This window comes from Centroberyx affinis, unplaced genomic scaffold (assembly GCF_046629955.1).
Source record: "Centroberyx affinis isolate AG114_WGS23_722 - 3 ecotype Tasmania unplaced genomic scaffold, CSIRO-AGI_Caff_v1 ptg001306l_1, whole genome shotgun sequence".
Taxonomy (NCBI): Eukaryota; Metazoa; Chordata; class Actinopteri; order Beryciformes; family Berycidae; genus Centroberyx; species Centroberyx affinis.
In genome coordinates this window covers 507,501-532,669 of record NW_027279812.1, presented here as the reverse complement: position 1 = coordinate 532,669, position 25,169 = coordinate 507,501, and the positions used below count along the sequence as shown (strand labels likewise).

Below are 25,169 nucleotides of genomic sequence, written 5' to 3'. Positions count from 1 at the left end.
GTTGGATTTGGGAAAAAAAAGTATACTATGTGGAATCTCACACAACCCAAATCTGGCAAAAACACACCGAACTAAAACCAAAATGGAGATGGAACAACTGTATTTTTTCCTTTTTTCATTGGCTATTAATGGTCTTCGTTGTGATTTGAGTGGTTTACCTACTCACACTACAGGATGATATCAAGACTTTTTTAATCGCAAAAATAAAATGTTTGAAATAATGGTGATGGTCCCGACTGGATCAGGAGGCAAGAGGTTAACCCTCACACACTTACAGATCATCAGTACGACCGCCAAGTAGTAGCGCCGACTTGTTCTGATCTTGAAAATCAGTTGTGACGGACATATCATGGCTATAATCATCCTAAAAGTTGTGTATTGTTTCCCCAGCCTAAGATGTGAAGATTCATAATTAATGTGATTTTTATGTAAAACATGACTTAGTTTGATAGTCTACATCTATAGAAGAGTAATGTAGTTTAATAGTCTACAGCTATAGAGGAGTAAGGTAGTTTGATAGTCTACAGCTATAGAGGAGTGATGTTAATGCGTAATGTAGTTTGATAGTGTACAGATATAGAGGAGTTAATGCGTTTAAACTCCTGAATTACAGAATGGAATTTGCCTCTTGAAGACAGTAGTGCTGTAGCGATGGGAAAAACAGTGAAAAGAATTTGGAAACACAGTCTCAAGAATAGTAATTTGATGAATTTTGCAGATGGGAGTGTTGGTCGGTATGTTGACGGAGGTGTTAGAGGGGTATTGGTTGATGGTGGAGGTTACCAGCTGCCAGTGCCTCACCAGTGTGGGTCCTGTAGTGGTCCTTCATGGCCGACAGGTTGAGGAAGGCGTAGTGGCAGGACGGCCAGGCACACTTATACGGTTTCTCTCCGGTGTGCAGTTTCATGTGGTTGTTCAAGGCCCACTTTTCACTGAAGGAGCGCTCACACAATCCACATTCATACTTCCTGCAGGAGAAAGAGAGAGAGAGAGAGAGAGAGAGAGGTGGAGTGGAAGAAAGGGGGAATAGAAAAGAAAAAAGAGGAGAGAGTTATTTACTGTTCCCAAAGCTGAGGTAAAACGCTAGAAATCCTAGCCTGCGAGAAGGAAAATGGAGGTAGCTGGATACTCACACACACACACACACACAAAAACAGCACAGGACCATATGATTGCGTGCTGTACATCTACACCCACACTAACACACACACTCACACACACACGACACACAACACACACAGAATGCAGTTGGCTGCTGGTGTGTCATGTCTGTATAAGCAGGCATTGATTTTTCTGTCCTGGCCTGCCACCTCCACCATTTATTCTCTGCTTTGCGCCAGGGCCCAGAGGACTGGAGAAATTCTGTTACAGTCCACACACACACACACACACACACAAACACACAAACACACAAACACACACACACCCCGCAGAGCCAATGGGGAGAATAGAGTTCACCTGTCCAGGCGTCCCTGACCACTTAGCCAGGGCTAAATGAACAGTTAGCAACGTTTTACCTCCCGCCTCCCTCCTATGGCTCCTGTATCAGAGCTTCCCTCTATTCTAACTTCTCTACAGACTCTTCCTTCCCTCCTCTACAGTATTCCCATCATCAACATCAGCGCTTGCTCTGCTTTCCACATTCCCTATCATCCAATAAAGACATAAGGATGATTGATTGTGTGCTGTGGATGTTGTTTTGTTGGACTGTGCCAATAGCATCTTTTTAGAATAGGAAAAAACAAACTGTTCATGTCTAACTGTAGGATTTGCAAGGTGTTCTTTCTCTGTGTTGACTGTGGACATCTGTCTATTCTTCATGCGGACGCCTACGAACCAGAAAAAGCTGTTTTCTAGCAGTGTGTAGGATGCTCGCACCTATATTCATCCCCTATGCTATTAGGCTACAAGAAACGCACGTAAGTAAAAACAATAGAAAAGCCTGTGCTTGAATTAATCTTTACCCCCGCGCTATAATTTAGGCACAGAATGACTAATGTGCGAGTCATAAACAAATGAAGTCGGGTTTTGGGGAGCATTCGTCTTGCGGCGAGGGCTATGTTATTTTAGGGAGGGCGGCTGTCTTTAAGTCCTGATTGTGTCGCTTAATCCCCGCGGTATCTGTTTCATAGCGAGCAGCATGACACTCACCTGAACAAATAATGACTCCAAGCAGCATGTAGCATGTGTCTGAATCAATAATTCAAACTCATACATCTTCCTTACTGGAAGAAGGGGGGCAAAGGAGAATGAGAAGGGAGGGAGGGAAAGGGAGAAAGGAGGGGATTAAAAAGGAGGGGTGGAGAGAGGGAGAGATAGAAGGGGAAATGCGGCCTGGCTTCCATATCAATCTATATACTCCATAAAGATGAATCTGAATGTGATATTGGTGTCACCCCGCTCTCCTGTACCGGTGTTGAGAAGACATTTTAAGCTCATTTACCAGGCAGGATGGAGCAGCTCTAAAATGGCGCCTTTATCACCTGGCTCTAATCTCAAAGGCATATTCAAACAACCTCTTTTTCCTCTCCGTCTCATCGAGTGATTTGGCAGCGACTTTATTTGACCAACAGATGTATGTCTGCATCTGTATTTCCTTCCCTTTCCCTCCTCCCGGCGGTATTTATAGAACAGCTCGTCGCCCATGCCACCGTGGGAGAGGTAAATAAGATGAGTGAAGAGATGCTATCTTTTATTGTAAGCATTATGCACAACACTCCTGCTTTATGAGCTAAACGGGCCATTGTTTATCACAGGGCGTAATCGCAAAGTCAGGCAGGCAGGCAGGCCTTGACGTGGGCACGCAGCATGCTGGGAAGGAGGAAAAACGAGAGAGAAAGGGAAGGCAAGGGAGAGGAGAGAAGATGGAGGAGTCGGGGCTGGCAGAGTCGACTATCAGTGGGGGTTTTGTAAGGATGAGAGGAGGGCTCGCGTCTGTTTTTATGGGATCAGATGGAGCGCTTTGATCTTGTCCCCGCATGTCAGATCCCGTCACGATCCACCGTCTCGCCCATACATATGCATACCGCCTCTAAACAGCCAGGCACCATGCAAAACACACCAGAGGTAGGAGGCAGAGAGAGAGAGAGAGAGAGAGAGAGGAAGGGAGGGAGAGGAAGGGAGGGAGAGAGAGAGAGGGGGGGGAGGAAGGGAGGGAGAGAGAGAAAGGGGGTGAGAAAGAAAGAAAGGGAGAGAGAGAGAGAGAGAGAGGGAGGAAGGGAGGGAGGGAGAGAGAGAAAGGGGGGAGAAAGAAAGAAAGAGAGAGCGAGAGAGAGAGAGAGGGGGGGCAAGGTAGGGAAGGAGGGAAGGAGAGAAGAGAGATAGGGAGGAAGGGAGGGAGAGAGAAAAAGAGGGGGGGAGAGAGAGAGCAAGCAAGCGTGAGAGAGAGAGAGAGAGAGAGAGAGAGAGAGAGAGAGAGAGACAGAGAGAGAGAGAGAGAGTGTACAGGGTATCTGCAGGTTTCAGAAAGCTAAATGTAAGACTTTTGAAGACCCTTTTTTTTTTAAATGCAACCTGGAATTTAATTTAAAACCAACATGACTAAAATAAAGACACAAAAAGCTGACAAAGCAACCTATTTCTAATTCAACATAGCTTATGAAAGTTCTGAAACTCTGACAAAGGCAGTTTGGGAAAATGGACACCAGGAAATTAAATGTTTACAGAAATGATGTCCAACTGTGTGTATTAAAGCAGATGCAATGAAAAATAGGACATGTTTCGAAAGCTGTTCTGATTTACAAACCTGCCTGTACCAAACTAAATATTACAAAATGAAAACAATCTGTCAATACCACTATTTGATTTAATTACATTACATTATTCTTTATACCCATTCTTAATCATTAAAGATTGCATTACTTATTCTCAATTATGAAGAAACCTGTCATTTCATGGTGGAAAAAAAAGAGCTCTAATAACTGTATTTAAGACATTTTACTTTTTAACGCCTTTACTGTTTCAGATTTTAAAAGAGCCAAGCAACACAATCTGAAGATCTGAAGAAGGTCTGTTAAAGCTGGAAAGGCAGATGGGGAAGGCAAACAAGGCATCACCTAAAGGAGGTACATATTACTACTAATTCCTTGAGTTTATGAAAATCTAAAAACACTGGAATGTACAGATAGTGGAGGAACATTTTTGAAAGCTGAGATATTTCCATGTCTAAAACTCAAAACAGCAGTCTACTGACGGTGCTTGGACTTTCTGGTGTTAATTTGCCTCACACTAGAAAGGCCAAGCTGCAGTCAACTGACGGCTGTTTTGAATCTTGGCGCAGGGATTTCTCAGCTTTCACAATGTCCCTCCTTGACGTTTCCTAGACCCATTTTTCTGCACAGACCAGTATTGTTACATTTTCAAAATCACAATTATATTTATTACCTTCAACTGATGGCTTGGTTGACCTTCTCTTAAACCTCTAAAACCCACTGGCCTCTCTGGCGTTACTGACGAACCCTGACGAGCAGAAGCCACAGTGGGAATAAACACATCTGCAACAAGTTCTACTTCCTGGCATTACATCTCTCCTTCTCTACCTCCTCCCCTTCTCTCTTTCCTTCTCTCTCTTTTTGTCTTCTGATCACGAAGAAGGGCAACATGATTGACGTCCCATGCAGATTTATTCAAAGAGCCAGGTGGGCCTCTTGCCTGTAAGTTGAGAAAGCAGCTCGGCACTTGTGTCTATACTGTCACTCATTACCATATCTACCCCCAGAAATGCCCTGTGTGATCCCGTCACTGATGCTACCGTATAGGGCTTCTGTCAGAACATCACAGGCCACGCTAGCCTCTATTGTGATATGAATCCCATAGGAGGAGGGCCTGTACCTCTAACAGGGGGCCTAACAAAAAAAAAAAAAAAAAACCCTGACTCTGATCACCACTCTGCACTATCGCCCCCATGTGGTAAGGTGGTGTTTGTTGAGGGGGATCTTGGGGTGTGTGTAAGACTTTATTGTGTGTAAACTGTAATTATGTATCATGGATAAAAAGTAAGCAGCATTGTGCTAGAAGGAGACACACTGGGTGTGGCACTCGCCATGTCTTATAGTCTCAATGAGTTCAAATTTTATGTTTTTATCTTTGTAATGGAGAGCATAGATACAAATATTTCTGGCAAAAATTGCCAGAGATCTTGCCAGAAATTTGGAAGCCATAACTTTAAAAAATGAAGAAAAAAACAGCAACACATTAGAACCAGAACACAAATCAGAACCAAATCTTTCCTCTAAGCTCATAGTTTAGTGACTTCCATCTAATAATTTATCCACCAAATCAGATTTGGTGGATACCAGCAGGGTTGGAAGTTTTGGTGGTAAATAATATTACATGCAGGCATTTTGCCATAGCATAGGGTTTAGTGAATTGATGCCCCTGCTTCTCCTGACTCTAAGTTTGGTTTTGTGGTGAGCAGGATCAATATCCAAAGCCAAATCAACTGACAGGTGAACACAAAACCAATCGCAGCCCTTTTTAAAATTAACCGGATTAATTGTGTCGGCCTTTTTAGACAGCTAAACGTTCCTTCCCTGGTATTCATGTTGTGCTGGCCAGTTGGTGAGAGGAAACAATCCGCCGATGCACACTGCAACACAAAGACAGAGAGAGAGGCCGACTCTCGCCTCAAGCCAAACTGACACAAACAGACAACTTCAAAGTGAAGACTGTTGTTTATTTGGCGAAGGGAAAGGGGGGGGAGGAAAAAAAAGAGCGAAAATTTATCTGATATGCAACTGTCAGGAGAGCATTTTCACATGCAAAATAGCGAGTGAGTGAGAGAGATTACCTAGAGGGAGAAACATGACAGCATTCACTAGGGTCAGGATGGATCATCATCTTCAGCCCCCCTCCCTCCTCTCTCTCTCTCTCTCCGTCTCTCTATCTTTATCTCTCTCGCTCTGTTTCCCTCCCTCCTTCCTTCCTTTTTCCCATCCTCTCCCTTTCCCCCTCTCATCCTGTTTTCAGACTCCATCACTCTGCACTTCGACAACCCGGCAGCTTAAATCCAGACTAAATTAGCTGAATGAAGATTAAATCATTTGGCCCTGAGCTCTCCCAGATATTGGGAGGAAGACTGAGGAAGCCTTAAATGGTGTCTGACTGGGTCCGAACCTATACATGTGTCTGAGTGGAGGCTCCTTCTTCAATGGCAGTCAATTGAAACCTGATTAGAGGGGGGTGTTGGGGAAAAAATGGGGAAAAGATTAGATTTCTGGGACAACTGTTTCCTAAGTATGGAAGCTGGCTTCGTTATTTTTCGTTTGCGTGCACAAAGTTGACCGACGACAGGCTTGTTCCTGGGCTGAGATATCGAACTATGCGACACCATCGCTCACGGTGCTTGGGAAAAAGCGCTGTAGCTTGTAGTCAATGCGGTCTGTGGGTAATCAAATCAGTTTGCTGGATGGTGCTAGTTTAACATCCAAATGAACAGACAACCATGTCTGGCCTTTAGCATAAATGCATCTAGCCTATTTGTGCTCCACTGCTGCAGTACACAGACAACAGGACAAGACAACCTGTGCGGCAAACTAAGGGAAGAACTGAGTCTCATGACAAGAATAGGTCCAAGAATTATTCCAATAGAAGGGCATTTTAAATTGGAACATCTATTGAGTTATACTTAGGCCTGCATGAGCGTGCAGCCAGCATGTCACACAGAACAACAAGTAAAACCTCCAGGAAGAGGCCACATGTGTCTGGAGAGTATTGTAGATGAACCTCCTCTGAGAGGACTGCTGCTGCATATGACTGCAATATAAACAACAGCACAGAACAGAGATGCTGCCGCTGATTTATATTTACCTTCAATCCCAGGAGGAGGAGGAGGAGGAGAGAAAAAAAGATAATGAAATAAATAATAAAAGACCAGGCCCATCAGATAAGCTCCTGTTTATCCCGCTGTAGGGCAAATACAAATTGTCAATTTAATGAACACGGTGGACGTGATGAAAGCGGGGTGAAGGAGCCTCCTGCCTGACAAACAATCAGGAAATGTTATCTTAATATTGTTGCGCTGTTATTCAGCCCATAACTTAGGGGGTGGGGAGAGGCCAGGAGGAGAAGGAGGTGGCATCGAACAGAGGGGGGAGCGAGGGGGAGCAGGGAGGCGCAAAGGCCAGGTCCCTCTGTGGTGGCCCTGTTATTGCCTGTTTTTATTATGAGCCATAGCTCAATAGTCCCAAACACACTTTGAAACACAGACGCACACACAAACCCAAATCTGTGCCTGGGAAGTGTGCGCACACACATATGCACACGCCCATGGACTCCCTTGGACGCGTGCACACACACACACATACACACACACATATTTATACACAACCTCAAATTACCATTTCACAAGAGAACAAAGCATCAAGATGCTGAACAAGGCACCCAAAAATTATCTCTCTGCGTTTGTGTGTGTGTGTGTGTGTGTGTGTGCGCGCGCATGTGCGTGTGTTGCCTGGTATGTGATGTGATCTTTCCGGACTCAGTTAATTTAGAAGCGTAATGGGTTTTATGAATATCCGACTATTAATCAAAACGTTTCACCCAAAAAACTGCAAATCAAGACCTCCAAATGCTGCCTGCTGAAATTAGCAGCTCCAGAAAAGTACTAGAAATCTGATTTGTGTGACATTGTTCGGTCAAAGGCCTCTTCCCAACCCCCCTCCGCCCCTTTAGCAGCACTTAAAAAGTGTCCATATGCTTCAGAGCCCAAAGTTTTTTTTGTAATACTTGTATTTAAAGCCTCACAATCTGAGGAGCCACCAAAATTAACTATTATCTCCATATTTATATATTGCCAGCACTAAATTGCGTCGCGAAGAATTACTATCAATATGAATATCTGCAACAATAACTCAGGCGCAGCGCTGAGGACGGGATGCTCTTTATCAGGCTTCTGATAGGCCTTAAATACAGCACAAGGCAGCCATATCAGAGCTTTTTCTCTCTAATATCAGGCCGCATTAGCACCTCGTAAATCAAATTACACTCCTAGAATTTCATTAGGCTCACCTGCCAGCGCTGCTGTGCTGCAGAAATATTTATGTTTTTATGCTGTGATTGTGCGCTCTCAGGTACACAAAAGGGAAGGAGGGGTGGGGAGGGAAAAAAAAAAGAGGGTGATAAACCTAATTATCTTTTAAGAATACAGGGAAAATGTGTCATAAATTGTGGCGATCCTGAGGAGAGCTGGCGTTCTCCAGGCCTGTGGGGCTGAGAGTCGGGGGGCAACTCCGCTCCGCTATTTACCATCTTTAACCAGGGCTAGACTCCCGCAATCCGATTAGCATCTTCCCCAAACTCACTCTCAACTGAAATCAAACAAGATGATGTACGACGCCGATCACCGAGCCCTCAATGATGAGCTAATCCAATAAAACAAAAGCACGACTCCGACTAACGCACATACTTGTTCGACCTGGATCCAATATCCAGCGATACGAGTCTGTCTTTATTATCTGTCTAATTACCTCAAAGGAATTCAGGTTTCCATTTGTTTATTTGTTGTTGTTGTTTGTTTGACTGAACATACAGTGTGGCGTCTAGATCATAAGAATCTTTGGTAGCATTTCCTGGATGTGAAGCGAGGCTGGGTGGGGGGGTGTGGCGGGCTGGGGCGGGGTGGGGCGGGAAGGGAACGCAGACATTCCCGTTGTATTTTCCTCCCATCTGGAGCGGCTGGGTCTGGATGGAGGGGCGTCTGGATATGGATTTTGATTAGACACAGAGGGAAATGACTGAGCCAGTGACCGTAACGACAGCCACTTAATAAAAGGTACAGTCTATACATCAAAGAGCATCTAGCTGTAAATCATTTGGCTCTGTAACGACGTGCATCCCCGTCCCATTACCAAGCCCCTAACAGGCCACTCATATTTACTCTCTGGGCCCCAATATCATTTTAGAATAATGAGCTTTGTCCCTTATCTAATTAACAGGGGCCTAGGTTCATTTGTTTTTTTTTTCCCCCTCTCCTCTCTCTCTCACTGCAAATTAGGAAGCCAGCATATCGGTTTAGCCCACGGATGTTTAGCAAATTGGCTTGGTGGCCGTACCAGTCAAAGTATAGCATGGATAGGGAGGTTGTGAGTATTGTTATATGTTGTGTGTAATTGCTGTATGTTGCGGCTGGAGGCTGTTCAACTTTATGTGCGTGTGTGGGTGTGTATTTGTGTGTGTGTGTGTGTGTGTATGTGTGCTCCAGTGGGCAGAAGTAAAAGACCAGGTCCATTCTCTCTCTTATTACTGGAATTGTAATTCAATGATCACCTTAGATCAAACGCGTGCCATAAATCAGATAGGCTTGACAGAGGATGAAAAATTGTATTAATAATGTGAAACTTATTATACAGTCCCAAACGCTCCCTTGATAAATGACATTGTTTGGGCCTGACAATGATTGCATTTAAAACATTATTTCTGTTTTCTGCTAGTGTGTATGCGTGTGCGCTTGTGTGTGTGTGTGTGTGCGTGTGTGTGTGTGTGTGTGTGTGTGCGTGTGCACTGCTGGACATAGCAGTGGTGTTTTTTTTGGGAGGAGGGGCTGGGTGGGGAAGACAGAGGTGGGGTTCCCAAGCTTCATAAAATATTCAAGATGTTTCCCACCCTTCTCTCTGGAGTCAGTGGGCAGACGATGGCCGTGTGTGTGAGGGTATAAAAGTGTGCGTGTGTGTGTGTGGCCAGCAGAAGAGAAATGGCTGGTGGCTCACCGCAGCGCAAACATCCAAACTCCCAAACCACAGAAATGAGCCATGCACATCTTCAAGTCATAAAGCCACCTCACTCGCACTATTATTACGGCTCATCATAGTCAGATATTAGCAAATGTGAAGAACTGCAGAAAGGAACTGCACTCGGCTAATCATTTATGAACGAGTGTTTTGTTGCAAACAGAGTCTATTACAGCTTTTTTTTATAAATGATATGGAGGAGAGTTTATTTTTCTTCATGACTCAATTTATAGAAAAATGCTAATATAAAAAGCAAGTCTAGACTTGGTTTAAGCAAGAGCCAGCAGAGACAAGAAAGCCCAGGGAAGAAAAAACATAATAATGAAAATGGCCAAAGATTTAAATTTGAAATGAATACTGTGTCTCAACTGGACACAAGGCATGACTTCTTGCTTGCTTGCTTTATTTCTTTCTTTTTCAAGACAAACTAAACTGAGTCTAGTGCAGTTGGAAGAGCTGTAGAGGGAGAAGCATGTGACACAGAGCCTATTTCTTTTCACAAGGACAAAAAAATTATGTTGTAGCACAGTATTTAGCTAATGCTCGCTTATTTTCAACACCTATCTTTATGGATTGCATGCCCTTGCTTAGTACATAAGCAGCACTGGGCAGGGTTGTGTCTGTGGCAAAGATGGAGCCAGCAAAACCGACCTGCCAGCCAATCGCTTTGTAAACAAGGCCGAAATTGTCAATCCGGAAATCAAAACTGACTACAATGAAATCTCATCCCTACATACATTCTCACACATTCTGTTTCTATTTACTTCCGTACAGTTGCCGCTCAAAGTAACGTTCAAGAGGCACACAGATAGTATCTGTAGTATCAGGATTGGCACCGATTCTGCTTCCAAACATTCCCAAGCGGCAATCGCAGATGCCCAGAGACTTTAATGACATGTGCTTTGGTGTAAAACTTTTCCACCAAGAGGCCTGACATGAAATGCTGCTAGCATTTATCATAACTATAACTATCTTAACTATTCCTGTATTTTTGTTAGATTGATACTTGTTATACAGTGGTCAGGGTATAATTTGATCAAATGAATCAATACATGCAACTGATGCACTTGTTCTTGCAATTGTTTTATAACAGACAAAGACCAGGCAGCCTGACTGACTGTTGAGTAGTACTTGGATCGGTGGTCCTATCAGACAACCTACTTAACAAACTACTCTGTTCTCTATCGGGTCTGGAAAAAACGGGTATCGGTGCAGCGCTATGTTGAAGGAAAGTCTAATTAAGTTCCTGGACAGTTACAGTCAGATCCCAGCACAGGGACACAGAGACCCGGACTGCTCTTTCCCTGTAGACCTGCTTTCCCTGGCTGGCCCTGACCGCGTCCTCTACTGTATGTATGATACAACCCCCCTCCTCCACCCCCACCACTGATCTTATTACCCCCCCCCCCCCCCCCCCCTTCCCTCACACCACCCCAACTCTCCCTTCCCTTCTCCTCCTCCTCATCCCTGCAAATGACCATGATGGGAGGCCATTCATCTCACTCCGTCGGCCACCACAATGAAATAAATCAAGAATTTTTCCCCCAAATATAACAATATTTGTATTTGGGGTGGGGCGCCCGTAATTGATGACTGTGGCCGTGCTAATTAAAAACGGCGGAGGTTTCATTAATCTTGGTCATGGGGTGGGGGGTAGCAGGGTGGTTGGTACAGTGTTGGGCGGGTGGGGGGACAGGGCCGCCTCCATCGTCCTCATCACTCAGGTGATTTTGGGCCATTGTCGAGTATATTAGCACGGCGAGGTTAATGTGAAATGGCCATTAATAATCACAACAAAAGCCTTTACATATATACACAAACTCAGTCTCTCTGTCTCTGGCCTTCCGCCGCCACGCAACTCCGTTAGCCGAACAACAAGACAATATAGTGAACAATCACACATGTTTACTACCATGTCCTGGCTGGAGGAGTTAATTGCTTTTCTGACTTTGCTTTGTTGCTTTTTTCAACCCCTCGACATGCACGCAGACACGCACACACAGACGGACACACACACACACAGACACACACACACACACGTAATCTCATACTACTTTGGACAATTAATCACCAGGCCCAACTTTTACTGCTTTGCCTGTGTTTGTGTAGTCAAAACCAAAGTCAGCCACTGAGGCCTGGAGTGTCACCGGCTCCTCAGACCAGCATCAGGGTTTGTACAGATTTTTATAAACATATGTTTCTACACATTTTACATACAAAATTCTATACTTTTTGACAGGGTTTGAACATTTTGACATGCCTGAGGAGCTTAGGCTAGCAGAATCAGTATCATCTTTTAGATTACTTCTTACAACGTATTTTTAAACAATTGCTTTTTGTGTTATTGCTATTACCCTATTTTTTATATTTCATGTTTTTTTTGTCTGTTTTTATTATGTGGTGCCTTCATTTTTACTTGTTTTAATATATTTATGAGTATTATGTTTGCTTATTTGAGTGTTAAAGCACTTTCTAACTGTTTAAAAAAGGTTTATTATTAAAAGTTTATTATTGATATTATTATTATTATAGCAGCTGAACAATACGTTTGTCAAATCAGCAACATATAACTTTATAATGCAACAAAATCACAATATGCAAGATGACAGCAGATTTACAAATCAATAAAACACGCAGTGATATGTGGGTTGGGACTGATCAACAATCTTGATCCAGACTTCCAGCCAGACGAACAAAAAGGTCAGGGCAGACACACACACACACACACACACACACACACACACACACACACACACACACACAGAGCCACTACCAACCAGCATCCAGCAAATAAATCTCATCCGAGCATCTACTTAACAGAAAACGACGTGAACAGACCCCGGGGTTGATAAAACAGTATCATATTGTTACTGTTTGTGCCATTACGGCAGAGACAGTTTACTAAGTAGCACCTATGAACAGCACAGATGGATATCATCATCACTCTGTAATGGCTTCTACATGTTAATTCACAACTTTAGCTTCTCCACCACGACTCCGCCACAGAATAATGGCTAGCCTGCATCTGGTAGAGGCAGTGTAGGGCGGCGTATGAAGCATGGAGAAAAAGAGAGAGAGAGACAAAGAGAAGCACAGAGAATTAAAGAGAGAGAGAGAGAAAGAGAGAGATGGGTGGGTGGGGTGAAGGCAGTAGCATATGGTGCCACGCTGCCATAAACAAGCTTTATGAAAAGACCGGGGACATTTATTTAATCATGGAATACCTGAGGAATCGCAACGAGACACACACTTTGTCCCATTATTGTTAGCCCATAAATTTAACCGCTTTACCAGGACGAAGAACCTGGTATAGCTGCCGAAGACAACAGAGGGAAGCAAGTGAATTTATGTGTGTGTTTGTGAGATCCACTGTGTTGTAGCTAGTAGAGAGTGTGTGTTGTGGCTTCACAGACGAATAGCCATAACTGCTACACACTGGTATCTGTGCATCTGCAAACCTGGAGAACAATACACTGGTGCGATTCTGGATAGTCTCTCGTAGAGAACACACACATCCAGTCTTCTCTGTTTATTTTCCGTCTATCACTCCCTTCCTCTCGCTTTATGCTTTTCGCTCTAGCCGTCTCTCTTCATGCATAAACATTTGTGCTTTTACCTCTCGTCGCCCTCATTCTCTAACAAATAGTCTCTCAAAGCCAGTGTAAAGAATTAAAACATTGATTAGTGGCTCGACCTCCCAGGTCCGACCAAATAATATCAGAAAATAACAAGGCGGGTGTAACAGCCCCCCGAGGAAACACACTTCTCATTTGTATTGAATAGGAACAGCAGTGGACACTCAATAAAGCCCTGCACTGCGCTGCGGTCACTTCAAAATCACACACATACAAACACACACATGCACGCTCACACACTCACACTTGCAAACTCACTGACACACATATATAAACACAGTTGCACTTATATGCAGGCATGAACACACATGCAGACATACACACAAACATAGCCATGTCTGCACACACGCATGCAATTGCACACAGGCCTACGCACAAACACACACAAATATACACACAGCTGTATTTGCAAATTCACACACACCGACATAGCTGTTCTGGCGCACACACACACACACACACACAGAGATACAGTCATGCTCGCACAAATGCATACACAGAAAGACACCCACGCACACACATACTAACACAAAAACATAGTTGTGCTTGCACACAAGCATGTACACACACACACACACACACACACACACACACAGCGCTGGGTCAGGGGGACAGCGGTAGCTCAGAGCCAGCTGTGACCTGCCGGTCCAGGTGCTCAGGAAAACCGCTGTTAACGGCCACGATTGATGATCTAATCAAACTGTCACCACAGCGATCCATGGCGGGGAGGGGGGGTGAGGAGTGGGGGTTGGGGGGGAGTGGGTGAGGGGGTGTGTGGGGGGTGGGGAGGGGGTATCCAGGAGGCCTCGTGCATGCTTACCGTTAGCCCAAATTGAGAGTGACAGTCTCAATAGTGAAAAGGCCTCTTTTCCCCCCCCTAAGTAATGGAGGAAACAACTCCAGCGGTCTTCCGGAGGATGTCACATAATCAAGGGAGCGCCTTTTTCCTCCCCAGCCCCCCCTCCCATATCATCTCAGTCAGGAGGTTGAGGGGGGCGGGGGGTGGGGGTGGGCTTTGGACATGGGGAGATGATGTGGTACAGTGCTGGACCGGCGGCCACCGCAGAGCTGATTATGATGATTTGTCTGTTGTTGGGCCCTGAACGCACATACACTGTACTCATGTCACAAACCCCGAAAAGACCAAGGTAAGGCCTCGTGGATCCACAACTGATAAGATCAGGGGCCCATATGGGAAGATTCTTGTTGATTTGGTAGTGAACTCTGTAACTGTCTACACTGCACATGGGGAAATCATAATGATAAAAGTGAAACCTATGATCACAATAGCCATTGTTATACACTCTCTAACTGGGATAATTTCTAGTCAATTATATTACAGTGAATTTAAACTATTCCACATTTTGCTGGGGACTCACTGGAACCTGCTCAAGGACCCTTGGGTGGTCCCCAGACCCCACTTTGAGAACCACTGCCCTAAACTATGCTGAATAAGCCCCATACTCTGATGTCCAACCCACACACACTAGTCATTCACAGAGGTCTCTATAACAACTAAACACACATGCACATTAGATACTTGGACATACAAAAATGCACATTGTCAACAACACAGATAGACACAAGAGGCTGTGGTTTACACCAGTGGGGTCGGGGGACCACCAGGGGTTTCTAGGGGGTCCTCTTCAAAATGAGGACTAGTTTAATTTTACAATAATTTAAGACGCTAGACATTATCCCAGATAGAGACTGTAGACATATCTGTTGTAATCATAGGTTGACAATTCTACAATTCAATACTAAATAAATAACTGATAAAACCTTTTCAAATGGGGGTCCAAGGTCTAATGTGTGTCTATTTGGGGGTCTGTGACAAGAAAATAAAATTATTCACCAGTAATAATTAGATCTTATTTTTCCGCCTAGCAATTTAGTTCTTGAACACTTGCTAAACAACATGGTAGCAGAGTGACAACTAAGTAATCGATTTGAGTGTGGATTTTCGGCTAGCGCATGGATATTTAATGTAATGAGGTCACAGGCGAGTTTTTATATATTAGAATATCATATCATTAATGTATGAAATAACTGCATGGTGTCAAAGGTGTGTTTTTAACCGGTGTTTTACAATGGCTTGCAACGTGACTTTTCTAAAACAATCCGTTTTAGAAAACAAACCTTACCAAGACTGGCAGTATTAATGAACATTTTGGCAGCAGAGCCAGTATATGCATGATAATCCCTCTCCATACATGGTACTACACCATATTATAGTTAGATGCTGTGTAGCTGAATGGGAATATATGAAAAACAACATTTCACTATCAAGTCAACATCAAAAAGCGATGAATTATTAAGCTGCCTATATATAACCAAAAAGCGAAAAGTTCAGGAAGTTGTCCAACTTAATACTGGCCCTGTTGATCGGTGCCTGTTCTGCTCTGTGTGTGTTAATCACCTTCTCCAGGATATATCCACGACTGCCGCTCGCCCTTCCAGCTCGCATTAATTTAATCGCTGCTCGGCTAATTCATTGATTCATTGGTTCATTAGTGATGCCTGGCAACATCCATTTCTGCCATGACAGTCTGATGTTTCAATAGAGAAGAAAAACAGGCTGGCAACAGCCCAGTTTCCCCACGATCCCAGTGTGCATAATGTCCAACCGCTGTCAACAGTTAGCCACACAATTGTGTCACTGTATAAGTGCCCAGGTTTTGTGCCGTAGGATGTGAAATGAATATGAAGGTGAATCGAGCACATTCTCCATTCTCCTCTGGTTGAGTAATGTCACTTGAATTTCAGCGGTGGGTGACATCATTCTTAGATGGAGAAAAGTTCAGAAGCTGGACGAATGGCTGCAGCTGCACTGCAGAGGTGAAGTAGACGCTGTTATCAAAAGACAAACTACTGCTGCTCATCTATCCCACAAGTCAAGGTCGCGCTGCTCTGACATGACTAGTGGCTACCAACTCTGGGACTGGCTGTCGACCGTTAACAAACATTATTATTAGTAATAGGATATGATAGGACCCCACTGCACCCTGCGACTAAGGAGCTTGATGTTACAGCTACTGACAACAACACAGAACCTGGAGAGGAGTACTGATGTAGGATCACTGGCTCGGTGAGAGTCACATGACTATCACCGAGCTGAGAAGTACACCAGCCCAAACCCTTCTACTGAAAGACACAGGCCCACATTCATAACTGCATTTTGCCACAGTTGCTGCTAGTAGGCAGTAGTAGTACTGTGCTTTAGCTAATGATGAGTAAGACCACACGGGTGGAGATTTTAGCATAAAAGTGTGTCAGCTTTTCAGAGAACCAACATGCCCCCCTAACCCCCCCACCCACAAACACACACACACACTCACACACAATTCTGCACCATATGCCCATGACAAGTGCATAAAAACCGTTCCCAAGTGATAGCACAGGCCAACCCATAAAAACTTAATGCACCTAATTTTCCAGTAATCAAACTTTTATAGACTGCGATGGCTTTTAAACTAACAAATTTTAATTATCGCTTAATTTTAACAGCAATATTAACGCGATCCCTCATTCTGCGAGTGTTCATTCTCCATGAAATATTGAGTAGGGTAAACAGCGAGGCGCTGTCCGCTGGCTCCCGTTTAAACAAGCAGGCAGCAAACACAAAGGTGAGCTAGGGGTCGCTGAGGCCTCACCAGCACAATGCAGCGGCTACAGGAATCGCACAGACCTCTGGGAAATGGAGCTTCATGACCGGAGGCAGAAACAAGCAAACAAAACCAGTCTGCTGTTGTTGCACAAAGATTACTGCACAGGTTATTGATATTGATTGTTGGTGTATGTTGGTCCCACATTCAGCAGTTATAATATCGTCCTGCCTTAACACCAGACACCAGTTCATTGTATGTAGTATTAAGACTCTCACAGGCTTTGATTTGACTTTTAAGACAAAAAATGCATACACATATATCAATGCTTTTCTTTAAATATAATTGAATTCTGTTCATATTGGTAGTTGTTTTCCTTATGATAATGACTGACTGGTGGTCATAGTTTACCCACCTTTTCATTTACCACTACATCACTAGAAACAATGTAATATCGCGTCTATTCTTGCGACAAATATATCACGTACATGCATGAAACTACATTTTCTCATCAACAGAGCACAGTTGCAAGTGAGGGATTCATACATTCACCAGTCAATTAGTTTTTAGAACAGAAAAACCTTGATTAAATACAGGCTACCTGGCTACCTTACAACACGGCTGGCAGAAGTGACAGAATTTTGAAAGCCAAGTTTTAGCAGCATCTGTCTGGTGTCTGCTGTTCATGTCAGGCCTTGTGTATACGCTTCAAGTTATAATCCACCACTGTTTCATAGAAATACATGTTTGCTTTGCTACTCTCTATTGCTGATTGATATAACACAACAGTGATTCAACATATAGCCAGTTCATGAAAGATTTTACATTTGCTTTTCTAAACACCCGGTGTCTGGTAGCTCTTTCCTGGGAAAAAACCTCTGGCGCACAGAAAGTGATGCATTTTAGATTTAATAAATTGAATAAACAGAAGTAGAACTGGGTAGTTAGCATGAGCAGCAATAGCCACCATGGCCGAACAGACATAGAAAAGAGCACCACCTACAGAAACTCAAACAACAGAAGATTGAAGGAAAAAGACGTCACAGTACTGGACACACTGTTTGACAGGTGATCTCTAATGTTCCGCTTAGCACCAAAGATGGAGACAAAATAAAAAAAATAAAAACAAGAAACCCATATTACCATTTTTACTTAAACAAGGATGTGATTTATTTTTCTTTCTCCAGGATTCAGGATATTTCACCTCCCAGGGTTACTGGGAAACAGAGTCGCTGTCTTAAAGTTACTGTTTTCCTGCTTTTCTGTGCTGCTGATCTCATCCCTGCTTACAGTACCACTGCAGCAGCACTGGATAACGTTATTGACTGCTGCACTTGGGTGGCTGAAAACTAGGCCTTACCACCCAACACCAAGCCAGAAAGACAAAGTGCTGACACAGGCAGATAAGGGAAGGAAGAAAGAGAAAGATTAAAGAGCAGATTCATTATCAATAATTAAGGGAAAGGATTTATTCTAATGAATTAGAGGTTGTCTTTATCTACTCTTTATCTCCCCATCACGCTACTCACTCTCTCTCTCGCTCCCTCTCTCTCTCTCTCTCTCACACACACACACACACACACACACATACTGGCTCATGGTTTTTGTGTGACTTGACCCCTGCCTGCTCTGTGTGGTCCATATTGCCACCATGCTGGCTCCAGGCGGGGCTCTTCCGCCCCCGCTCCCCCCGTCCAGCCTGGACGGTCCCGGCCCACAGCGCCGGGGCAATATGGCCGCACCGCACGGCATGCTGGGCCACGGCTACGAGCCCAGAGCTCGGCGCTGCCAAGCCAGATGCCCGCTCAGCCGCCCTCGGCCCCTGGCACAGCCAAGCAACCAACCACAGCAATGTATGTATCAATGTGATCACGTGGAAAAGCATGTGCACAAATGCAAAAATAAACACAGCGCACTATGTAAACCAGGGTTAGACTGATATATTGGTTTACTGATATATCAGGACGATATTTTCTTTAAAATCAGGTATCAGTCAGTGTCGTCCACCTCTGATATGATGGATATGATGCTGGATTGATTACATATTTATTGTATAAATGATCAATACTACACTGGTTGAAAATGCTCAAAATTAAAGATACTGAATATCAACACAAAATATTGTCTATCGGGAGCTTCAATCCAAAAAACTGCCTGTATCGGCCTTTAAAAATCGGTCAGTCTCTAATATACTGTATGTATACTATACTCTACTATAGCCATGTAGTAACAGATGCTATGAATATCCCTGTCTTCATTCTGTGAGTCATCACACCTGCGCTGCATGCATCACGCTAGCTATTTCTGGGTCTGTGTTCATGCCTTTTCACCTGGTTTTCTGTTTTTTTCTTCCGAGGGAATTTAGCAGCCGCTTACTGGCCTCAGAGATAATGCCATCTTTATGCTGTACAATAACCAGCAAGCGCACTGAGGTTCAACCCCATCAAACTTCTACCAAACCATGTGCAGAATTTGATAATTTGACATCTCCAAAACAGTGAAAACATTCTCTCCGAGCTGCATGCATCATCCATTTTCCTACTTAAATAAATATATCTTTCTTCTGGGTTGTCAGCACGCCTGTTTCAAGAGTGATGAGTGTATTAGTTCAAGCAGTTTATTATTACAAGCGTGAAAATGGGAGGCATTTTAACAATTACCTATAAAAACAGGTACGTGAGACAGGTCAGTCGTCATTCGGCGCCCCGTTTTGAAAGAACTAATTACATCCAATTGAGGCAAGGTCACAGCTGTCAATCATGCTCGCAAGCCCCTCCCTTGTTATTAAACTGTTGGTTTAGGTGGCTGCAGACTCACCGTATCAGCGGTGAACACACACACACACTCACAACCAAGATTATAGTAAACTAAAACTAAGATGTAAACTAGGTGATAAAAACATTGCTGTAAACTGAAATAGAAATAAAACTGAGGCTTTTTAAAAACTAAAAACTAAAACTGAATTATAACTATCTGAAACTGCCTAAAATCAAAATATACATGAAAAGGTTTTAGTTAACACTAACTAGGCTAAATGGTTTGAATTAAGATTTTTGTTGAGTCTGCTAGTGCATTTCACAATGACAGCAGATGCAGTTGGGACCACAATGCAATACAATACAATCTTTAAGTTAGATAAGGGAGTATTGATTAATTCATGTAAATACATTTTAAAAAATAATTTGATTTATGTTTGTATAACACAGCACCTGTTGCATACACATGCAAAACACCCGTTTTGAACTTCTATTATTATATCTTCAGAAAACTATAACTGAAACTACAAAAAAATGTAACTAAAAACAATTGTAAAAAAATAAATAAAATAAATAAAATGAAAATGAAAAAAATAATAGACAAGAAAACTACCAGACCCACACTGACAACGAACTTGAGTGAAGTGATATGCTATTTATTATTCGTTACTGATTTAAAAAATAACATGAGTCCTTATTATTCCCTGGGTGCAGCAATTCAGCATATCACTGTAAGGTGTTACTATCCAACACTAAAACACACACACATTTACTACTGCTTTACTATTACTATACTAAATTAATTCCCTAACTCCGAACCTTTACCTAACCTAAACCTAATCCTAATCTTAACCCTAAACCCAAACCCTAAAATAGTCCCTTAAGTATGTGAGGAGTGGCAAAATATCCTCACATTGGGGGATTTTCCTCATCTTTCTATCCTTGTGAGGACATGTGGTCCTCATAAGTACAGAAATACAAGAAAACACACATACACACACACACACAGGCAGACAAAGGACAGAAAGCCCTTAACTCCCCTCTGTGCCTGCAGTGAGGAGTGGTGGTGTGACTGAGACGAAGACCCAGTTGTGTCACTTTATAACAGTTCAGCTCTCTTCCTCCCTCTCTCTCTCTCTCCCTCTCTCTCTCTCTCAGAACCTGTCACATAGTTGGAGTGTGTCATCTCGCCCATCCCCTCCTCTTCCTCTTCCTCCTCTCCCCTTCGTCCTCTCCTCCACTGGGGCTAGACTGATATATTGTGGCCGATATTGGCCTTTTAATTAAAAATCAGATATGGTCCAGTCAGTATCATCTACCTCTGATATGATGGATTTGATGCAGCTTGACTAATTACATATTTATTTCAGAATTGATCAATACACTGTGATTGGATTCAAAGTATTCATGAATATGCGTCATTATGCTTATACTTATCCTGGGATTCAATGGAGAGTTTTAGTGTCCCAAGGTTTACACTGCTACAGAAGCTTTTCCATGGTGACAAGAATAAAATTTGGCTGGGAAACACTGAATATTTGTAATTTTCTGGCATGGAAATGATCACATTTAAATAAATGGAATATCAGCACCGAAAACAGCTTTGATTCAAGAGTGTCAGTATCTGCCTTTAGAAGCCCATATCGGTCGGACCCCATCCTCCTCACACGTACCCGCCCAAAATAACCCGGCGTTCCGAGGCCCCAGACGGACTTGGCTAAGTGGAGCCTGGCGTTACCTACGGCTAGTCAGGTCTCTTCCTCCTCCTCCTCCCGCTCCTCCTCCTCCTCTCTTCCTTTGACTAACAGATCTCCCCAGTGTTCTAAAAATACCAGGTGAACAGGGCCGTAGAGATGGTGATGAAACTGCCTCTCTGACACTGTCCCACTGCAATCCATCTCTCCGCCGCCTGCCAGCCAGCATATGTTTGCAATTGGCTCCCCCCAGCACCCTCCCCACCCCCCCCCTGGTCCCCAGTTGCTGGTCCAGACTCCCCCCCATCTCTCTCTCTCCCTCTCCCTCTCCCTCTCTCTCTCTCTCTCTCTCTCTCTCTGCTACCGTCCTAGTCTCCAGGTCTGGGCTTTCAAAACCGGTGCAGTTATCAATCACCGAGCAAGCACTGTCACATCGGACCAAACCCACTGGTATACACACACACACACACACACACACAAACACACATATACATAGGTACATCCATACATATATACATGCACACTATTCATTTTTCCTCCATTTCTGTCTTTCTTTCTTTTTTCTTTAGTCTTCTCCCTTTCTGCCCGTCTCTTTGTCATCCCACCTCTCTCCCTCCTCTTCCTCCTCCTCCTCTCTTTCCTCCTCCGTCCTCCGTCCTCTGCCTCCTCTCTTACACTTGCCCAAATTTGTTCCACTTAATAAGCCCTCCCCAATGACCTTGTGCTAATTAAGCTGCACTGTGTTGGAAATATGATGGTTAATTAATGATGAGATAAATTCTGTCTGCAGGACTGTCAGAAAAATGATGACACCGTGTTTTACAGGTTTAAATAGAACAAACCTTGTGGCCCTCCTCCCTCTGAGTGTACATGTGTGTGTGTGTGTGTGTGTGTGTGTGTGTGTGTGTGTGTGTGTGTGTGTGTGTGTGTGTAGGTGCGTGTGCAAATGTGCATCAGTGAGTGGGAAAAAAAGAGAGTGAGGGAAAGCGAGGGATGTGAGAATGATCGCTTGATGGTGGTCTGCAGGAATGGGACTATACAGTTTGCACGTGTGTGTGTGTGTGTGTGTGTGTGTGTGTGTGTGTGTGTGTCTGATGTAATGGTGCTATGTGGCACTATGCTTTATGGCTAAGCAGAGTGACTGGAGTTGTTTTTGGCAAAAACACACACTGAGCTAAACGCTATCAGGTAACACACAGACTTTACAGCTCCATTCATGCCCAGTCTCCCTTGTGTGTGTGTGTGTGTGTGTGTGTGTGTGTGTGTGTGTGTGTGTGTGTGTGTCCTCTATGACCTTGGCTTGTGTCACCACCTTCTAGTACAAAAGCCACAAACACAAAAGGTCTTTGGGAGCAAACCGTGATACAAACCAAATTTACCAAATGGGGGCAATTTCAAACAAAAAACGTCCGGTTGTTGCTGTGCCAAACGGATAAAAAAAAAAAAATCTACAATTCATCTTGACAAAAGCAAATGTCAAGCTGTTCTTGTATTTTTTGGGGTTTTTTGCCTTTATCAATGGGACTACACCATGTGGGCGATGGTAGCCTAGAGGTTAGCGAAGCGGGTTTGTGACTGGCAGACTGCCCCAGACTGGCTGGGAAACTGTGTGTGGGGAGAGTGAATCTCCCTCAATACCAAAACACCTGTTGAGGTGCCACTGAGCAAGGCACCGACCCCCAACTGTCCACTGAAGCTGCTACGTGACCACCAGTAGAAGACTGTGGTTGTACTGGGCAGCTCCCAGGAGTGAATGTGTGTAACTGTATTCGGGTGTTGCTGAAAAAGAGCATGGACCTTTGTCGACTTTCCTTGACATTTAAAAAATGTGGATGAAACAGAGACTTGAAGCGGTCGTGGATGTGAGGATTTGTCTCTAATCTAATCCAGATGAACAGCTGACAGTAGGAATCCAGTTGATAATGTCTGAGAGACGGAGAGGCATCTGGTCGGGCTGCTTACTTCCATATCTGAAGCCACATGTCATATCTAATACCACATGTTGTCAAAAGTATCAATTTGGTTGAGGAGTAATGAAAAAGCGGGTCTGTTTCTATTTTAGCGGCTCGCTTGACAGATTGAGAGGTGTTTAACGTCTCGTTTCGGCTTGTCAGCGGAGAGGGGGGCTTCACAACTTCATCTCCTCACCCTCTTTCTTTAACACACACACACACACACACACACACACACACACACTGACAGCAGGGCTCTGCTTCTGATAGACAGGGCCAAGCGGGAGACATTACATGTACACAGAAACACACGCGCACACACACACACACACACACACACACAGACAAAAATGGTAAGAGCAACATCATTCATCCTTAATTCAAGAGGGAGAGCAGAAAGTAAGATGAGGGAGGGAGCAAGATAAAGTTTGACAGAAAAAAGGCATGTGAGCAAGAGAGACAGAGAGAGAGAGAGAGAGAGAGAGAGAGAGACAGAATGAGTGAAAGCCATTTAACTCATTAGGGGCGTATTTCAAGTTATATTTAACTTTAGTGGGGACACTTTCACTTTGCAGCATGCACACCTCCATAGTACTGTAGTGGTAGTCACCCTCCAACATCCAGAATTAATTGCCTAGCTCTCATGATAATTCCGTACAAAAAAGCTAAAATACTTACTGAAATGTTAGATCCAGGACACAGAATGGAGCAACATAACCTGAATCTAATTTTCACTTTTGTGAATCTAAATGTGCTAGAAGTAAGATTTTTACAAGTTTTTAGACGTTGGATTTTCTCGACAAGCTTTTCAAAATGAAAGTAGGGAAGTGGTGACCAAGGATGAACTCCTGTGTATGTGCAGTAAATGTAAATGTTCTACCAAGGTGAAATATTGTTTGTGATACGTAGGAGTGAATGCAGTTGTGAGAATGCAGTTTACCTCGCTTTACGCTGTCCAACTCCATGTTTTCCCAGTAGGTGGGTGCTGAGGTGCTTCTTCATCACAAAGGCCCACCTACAATACAACACACAGAGAGATATGGATTAACCAAACAGCAGTATTAAGCCATGCTATATAATATGTATGCTTGGTTCGATCAATACAGGCTTTTGAAGGCCAATATTTTTAGATTGAACCCACCAACAGTTGACATTTTGTGCACATGTTCAATATCTTTAAATTTGACCGTTTTCATGCCAAACATTCCCAAAAAAATATACAGGCTTTCCCCCAGAATTGTATTCTTGTCAGGCTGGAAAAGCCTCTGAAAGCCTCATTTAGATCATCATGGGATAATAAAAATAATACCATATTCATGCATACTGGAATCCGATCAAAATGTTGCATTACAGTTAATCCAAGTTAAGGGCCTTCCATTAGCGCTACAATAAATATGTAATCAGAGATCACTTGTCAAGTTTCTGTGAGTTTCTGTAAGTGGCGCTCTTTTCTTTGTCTGTTCAGCCATGGTGGCTATCGCTGCTCATGCTAACTACCCAGCTCTTCTTCTATTTATTCCAATCAAAGCAGAAAGGTAAATCACATCACTCTGTGCTCCAGAGGATTTTTCCCAGGGAAGACCTACCAGACACTGGATGTTTAGAACAGCAAAGGGAAAAGCTTTCATGAACTGGCTATAGGCTTGACATTAATTTGAATGAAAATACTGCAGATTATTACTTTAATTGGAAGTGCAATGCATTCTTAACTCTTATTCAAAACGAATCTCTAGAGTACAGGACAAGAGGATTATCATTTAAGACTAAAAATGGTTAACTAAATTTGGGTTAACATCTTAGCA

General features: G+C 43.5%; 1 protein-coding gene across 1 annotated transcript in view; it reads right to left on the bottom strand.

Moving 5' to 3' along the window:
* LOC139649254 (zinc finger protein 407-like) overlaps positions 1 to 25,169 on the bottom strand; it is a 106,909-nt gene that overhangs the window by 21,467 nt on the left and 60,273 nt on the right. Inside the window, exons 4-5 of the mRNA XM_071525611.1 lie at positions 24,308 to 24,382; positions 802 to 968 (exon numbers count right to left, since the gene is read on the bottom strand). Coding sequence (XP_071381712.1) covers positions 802 to 968; positions 24,308 to 24,382 — 242 coding nt within the window. The remainder of the gene's footprint in view (positions 1 to 801; positions 969 to 24,307; positions 24,383 to 25,169) is intronic.